Source organism: Sinocyclocheilus rhinocerous, unplaced genomic scaffold, assembly GCF_001515625.1.
Source record: "Sinocyclocheilus rhinocerous isolate Xijiao unplaced genomic scaffold, SAMN03320098_v1.1 scaffold113, whole genome shotgun sequence".
In the NCBI taxonomy this organism is placed as follows: domain Eukaryota; kingdom Metazoa; phylum Chordata; class Actinopteri; order Cypriniformes; family Cyprinidae; genus Sinocyclocheilus; species Sinocyclocheilus rhinocerous.
This window is the reverse complement of record NW_015646846.1, coordinates 1,768,571-1,774,237: the sequence shown is the minus strand read 5'-3', so window position 1 is coordinate 1,774,237 and position 5,667 is coordinate 1,768,571. Positions and strand designations below refer to the sequence as shown.

Below are 5,667 nucleotides of genomic sequence, written 5' to 3'. Positions count from 1 at the left end.
GCATCATGAGTAGACACGCCCCTTACTGCTGACTGGCTGCAAGTTTGTTTTGGTACTCGGCCCGACTCAGTTTTCTAAAGCATTTTTGAAAAGATACATACCCCACCTTTAAGAAAGTATGTAAAAAATAAAAAAAAACCTGCACAAAGACACAGATCCCTAAACAAGACCATATCTGCAGATGAAACTAGCATCTCTACATCACATTATGTAAGAGAAGCTGCAAAAGACACAGGCACAAATGGAATGTACAAAACATGGTGACATAAATTTTTAAGTAAATATAATGAGCGATATATTGCGTCACCAAACATTATTGAGGTCATGTACATATATTGCGCGATAAGTCGATATATTGATTATTGCGACAGGCCTACCTGCCAGGGTTTCTTGCCATGTCTACTTTCCTTACCCTGTCTCTCTCTTAATCATTCACTTTCTAATGCACTTTTCCCCTCTTTTAGCTCTTTTTTCAAAGGAATGGCATACTGGATCCAGCTTGTTTTTATTAATCAGAGCCTTTTTTGGTCTATTTTTGATGACCGGGTCAAACAACCCAACTACGCTATTTTATAATGATTAAGCGCTAACTTCTTCAAACACGTCGCGCTCATCTTTCCCCTGATGGCTCCCACATGTGTTGATACGCCTTTCCATACAGTTCCTCAACTCAAGCCTCCTTGGCATGGCCGTCTGAAACACAATTCTCCTTTTGGTTTTAGCAGTGGCTCACGTCTAGGGTTTTTCATCGTGGTTTTCCCTAACCGCCGCCTAGAGTTCTGTTTGAACGGAACAAGTTGGAATAACACGCGTTTGTTTGTGTTTCAGTTGTCCATTTAATTCAGCATGAAACTTGAAGGAGACCTCCGCCAAAGCGAACAAATTCTTTCAAAGCTCTGATAATAAGCATACGCAGGTTGAGATCAACCACTCAGCCCCTAAGAAGTGATGTTGGGATGTTATCAGTGATGATTAAGTCTTGCTTTTTTAAAAAAAAAATTTAAGTACAGGCCATCATTTTATTCTCACATCTGCATGTTATCTGTTTCGCTCTTAGTTTCGTGCCCTGGCTCCCATGTACTACAGGGGCTCTGCTGCGGCTATCATTGTGTATGACATCACTAAAGAGGTACTGAAATATTTCTTCATTATTACAACACAAATCTTTCTGCTGGTAAAGCCATTAAAGGGATAGTTCACCCAAAAATGAAAGTTCTGTCATCATCTACTCAACTTCATGTCGCTCGAACTACGCAAGATCTTTTTTTTTTTCCTATGGAACACTAAAGGAGTTATGGGTTGAGGTAAGGCTTTCAGTGAATAGTGAGTTAAATATCAGTCTGTTCCCCACACAAAGCTATCATATGGCTTTAGAAGACTTGATATATCATGCACAAGTCATACGACTACTTTTATGGTGTTTTTTGGAGCTTGACAGCCCCTAGTTAGCATTCATGTTCAGTAATGGAAAAGAGCAGCTGGGACAGTCTGCTAGGTAACTCCTTTTGTGTTCAATGGAAGAAATGTTATCATGCAGGGTTTGAGCAACATGAGGGCCAGTAGATAATGACTTCAAAGTCTTATGATGTAGCAGCATTGCTTGTCTTAAAAATCTCTTTGTGTTTCACTCAGGAATCATTCCAGACGTTGAAGAACTGGGTGAAGGAGCTTCGCCAGCACGGACCACCCAACATAGTGGTGGCTATCGCTGGCAACAAATGCGATCTCTCCGATGCCAGGTGAATTCCACCATTCCTTGCCACAAAAGACTCCACATCCTGTCCTCTCTATTCAGCTTGAAGGGATGCACCCGCAGTGGCTGTCAACTCAATTTGACGTCGGGAAAAGACCCGCATATTTGCTGTCAACTTGTCTCGACTCATTGAAAACAAGTTCACACACGTACCGTTACCATAACTTGTGATGAAAAAGATATCCACTCTTAAGCGGTCTGTAATTTATCTTTCCACTTTAAATTGCTTCACTCTTCCCACAGGCCCAATGATATGTCTTGGTCCACCATTGCTTTCTTTGGCAGTGTTAGTCTGCTGTCAGTGCGGTTGTATTTTACATTTTGAAACCATAAAGACCAAGACATTGAATCTGAGGAATCATGGCACCGCAAGCCATTCAGGCAATAAATATCAGGGAAAATTCTTGCAATTGTTCTGTCTGGCACATAAAGCTTAGATATTCCGTTTTCTGGCACAACTGGTGCTGTTCTCAGTGATCCGCAGCCATCATTTATTTCACTTTTAAACATAATTTTTTTTTTATCCTATTTTAAGAGGTTCGCTCCAGATGTAAAAAATCTGTCATCATGGAAATACAGTTACTGAAATCATTACACCAGCTTAGAAATTGAATACTATTTAAAATGATATTAAGTAAAAGCATAACTTTTGTGGGCACAAATCCCATAAACTTGCATGGAGGGACCCCACATATATTTAGGCCTAGTAGACAACCATTCAGAACACCCTAGCGATCGCATAGCAACACCCTAGTTACCACAATCTTACCCTGGCAACCACCCACAACACCCTAGCAAGGTGGCAGGGACTTTTGCACAAACCAAAAAAATCGAAAAATCAAAAATCGAGTTAATTGCAATGTTTAAAGAAAACATCACCAGCTCGGCAGTTGATATAAGAGAGGGCGAAGCGTCAATTGAAAATTGATCTGTTGTCAGTGTGACCGGCCTGATACGTGTAGCACGGGTGCAATCTGATCAGCACTTGTGATCAGGTGACAGGTGCACAGAGCACCAGCACACAATGGTTTCCCTCCAACATGCTGTTGTGTGCTAGTTATACACCACTGTCACAAAAACAAATACATGAGTTTTTCAAGGTTCAGCTCACTCAGATAATCTCCCACAAATGTTGGCTATCATATTAAATCCTTGTTGTTCCAAATATCCAGAATAACAATAACACGCCACTCTATTTGAGAGTTTTAAACATGTCCGAATTGTTAATGCATGAATCGGATTACTTATTAGTGCTCTGCTGCTTTGTCCTCTTGTTATCCAGAGAGGTGTCAGAGAAGGACGCCAAGGACTATGCTGATTCCATTCATGCCATATTTGTTGAAACCAGTGCCAAAAATGCCATTAACATCAATGAGGTCTTCATTCAGATAAGTGAGTAAAATCCTAACTAGTCATCTGTGCGTTATGTCATCAATAATGCTGTAGAAATCCAGAATCACTTATTTTAGAGCTTTTGATTTTAAATGTTGTCTTCCTTGGATTGAGCTTCTTAATCGAGCAGGTTTAGTTTTAATAAATGCAGTTTATTGCAACACCATCTATTATTAAAATGATAATGAATGCATGATCTGTAATTGATCCTGATGGTGGTGAGAATAGTGCTTCGTTGGATACTTGTTCTCGCCCCTTGGACCCAGGGCAGTGGATGGGTTACAGTGGATACTGATCTTTTACCATGGAGCTTGGCAGTTGCCCCATTGAGGAACCTGTGGGTGCATGACACCGTGCTTGTCACTTTTGTGCTGGCACTGAAACAGCAAATCATTTTAGAATTTTTTCATGTATGTTTTTTATTGCTCATTATAATCTATATTTGATTTCCTTTACAGGTCAAAGGATCCCAGTTTTAGACGCGGATGGCGGGTCTGCAGTCAAGGGCTTCAAACTTCGTGGACAGCCATCAGAGTCGACCAGGGAACGCACTTGCTGTTGACACAGTCGTAAACAATTTGGCCAGATCCTCTCCAGCCTCTTGTTTTATTTTCAATTAGTAACCAAGGATAATAGCAGATGAAGAATGTGATGTCATAGGGCAAGTTACGTAACTTCCTTTTGGAGCCAAAAAAGAAGTTCAGTTAAAAATGAAATGTATAGTCTGAATCCTGATGCACTTCCTTGAGAAAAGATGAAAATGCCCTCACACAGTCGTTGTATCTTATCTTGCCTGTTCTTCAGCCCCTGTTCAAATGTCTTTGGGGATCCATTTCTGTTCTAGATCACTACCTAGAATCAGACAGCAATGAAAACACCTGCTTAACAGATCAGATACTGTCCTGTCCTGCTCTCTTTCTCTCTCGTTCATTCTCATCTCTGTGCAAAAACCTCTGCAAAACTCTGTGAAGTTTCCTAGTGAAGCCGTTGTCTGTACATTTTAAGATTTTCAGCACTCCGAATGCAAGCAACACAGCGTTCTTGTCTCACTATTTTTGCACATTTTTGATGTATATGATAAAAAAAAAGAATGATAAAAAATATAAATGGGTGAATCTCATGAAAGCTGTCATATTCATGTCTCATTTGAGTTAAATCAAGTGAAAAAAATATGAAATTATATTTTGCATAAAGTAAGGGTAAAGTCCATTCTTAGGACTAATAAGATGTTTTTTTCATTGTGTAACAGTTTAAAATTATTTTTACTGTAAAACAGTAATTAATATAGCTGTATTACATTAATCATGAATACAGAAATACAGTATGTAAAAGTGCTTAATTGTCCTGAAAATAATGTAAAAATAAAAAAATATGAATGCTCCTAAAAGTAGACCTCATTATCTCTCCTTTTTTTCTTGTGATTTTGAGGTTAAAATGACACGGTCATGTTTTTGTGAGATTTACCCAAATACAAAATTACTATTATAAATATTAATATATGGTTGTTATTTCTGTTGCGGAGGACCAGACATGAGGCTGTGTGCACTTCTGTCTTTCCTATATTTTGTATATGAAAAAATAAAACTAAAGTCAGTGGCTAGCAGCCCTATTTTGAGATGAGTTTATAAGTTATATATGAAGAATGTGCCAAAAAAAAAATTTGTGACATAGTAGGAGTTGGATCTTGTAGTAACAGTTCAATAGGTCAGTGATGATGATGGCAGCATGTGTGAGTTCAACAAAACCTTCTGCATATTTAATCAGTTCGCAAGTCGAGATAACAGTAGTAACACATTCTTTGCTCCAATTAGCCACATTCTGGGTTGCCAGATTCTTAGCTACAGATCCAGCCTGTTCTTGGATTAACAAGCAGAATGGACTTTTATGTTTGCTGGTAAATGTCTGACCGTTGTTACCGCTTACAGTGCATAATTGTGGCGTTAGAGAAGTTCAGCCCTCACACTTTTGAGATAAAGTTGGCCAGTCTTCTAAAATGTTGACAAGAATAGTTTTTACTGTAAAACAGTAATTAATATAGCTGTATTACATTAATCATGAATACAGAAATACAGTATGTAAAAGTGCTTAATTGTCCTGAAAATAATGTAAAAATAAAAAAATATGAATGCTCCTAAAAGTAGACCTCATTATCTCTCCTTTTTTTCTTGTGATTTTGAGGTTAAAATGACACGGTCATGTTTTTGTGAGATTTACCCAAATACAAAATTACTATTATAAATATTAATATATGGTTGTTATTTCTGTTGCGGAGGACCAGACATGAGGCTGTGTGCACTTCTGTCTTTCCTATATTTTGTATATGAAAAAATAAAACTAAAGTCAGTGGCTAGCAGCCCTATTTTGAGATGAGTTTATAAGTTATATATGAAAAATGTGCCAAAAAAAAAATTTGTGACATAGTAGGAGTTGGATCTTGTAGTAGCAGTTCAATAGGTCAGTGATGATGATGGCAGCATGTGTGAGTTCAACAAAACCTTCTGCATATTTAATCAGTTCGCAAG

General features: G+C 38.2%; 1 protein-coding gene across 1 annotated transcript in view; it reads left to right on the top strand.

The window, feature by feature from the left end:
* rab22a (RAB22A, member RAS oncogene family) overlaps positions 1 to 5,143 on the top strand; it is a 10,929-nt gene extending 5,786 nt beyond the window's left edge. The window contains exons 4-7 of the mRNA XM_016512314.1: positions 1,058 to 1,129; positions 1,633 to 1,739; positions 3,036 to 3,145; positions 3,604 to 5,143. Coding sequence (XP_016367800.1) covers positions 1,058 to 1,129; positions 1,633 to 1,739; positions 3,036 to 3,145; positions 3,604 to 3,707 — 393 coding nt within the window. The 3' untranslated portion in view covers positions 3,708 to 5,143. The remainder of the gene's footprint in view (positions 1 to 1,057; positions 1,130 to 1,632; positions 1,740 to 3,035; positions 3,146 to 3,603) is intronic.
* The last annotated feature ends 524 nt before the right edge of the window (positions 5,144 to 5,667 follow it).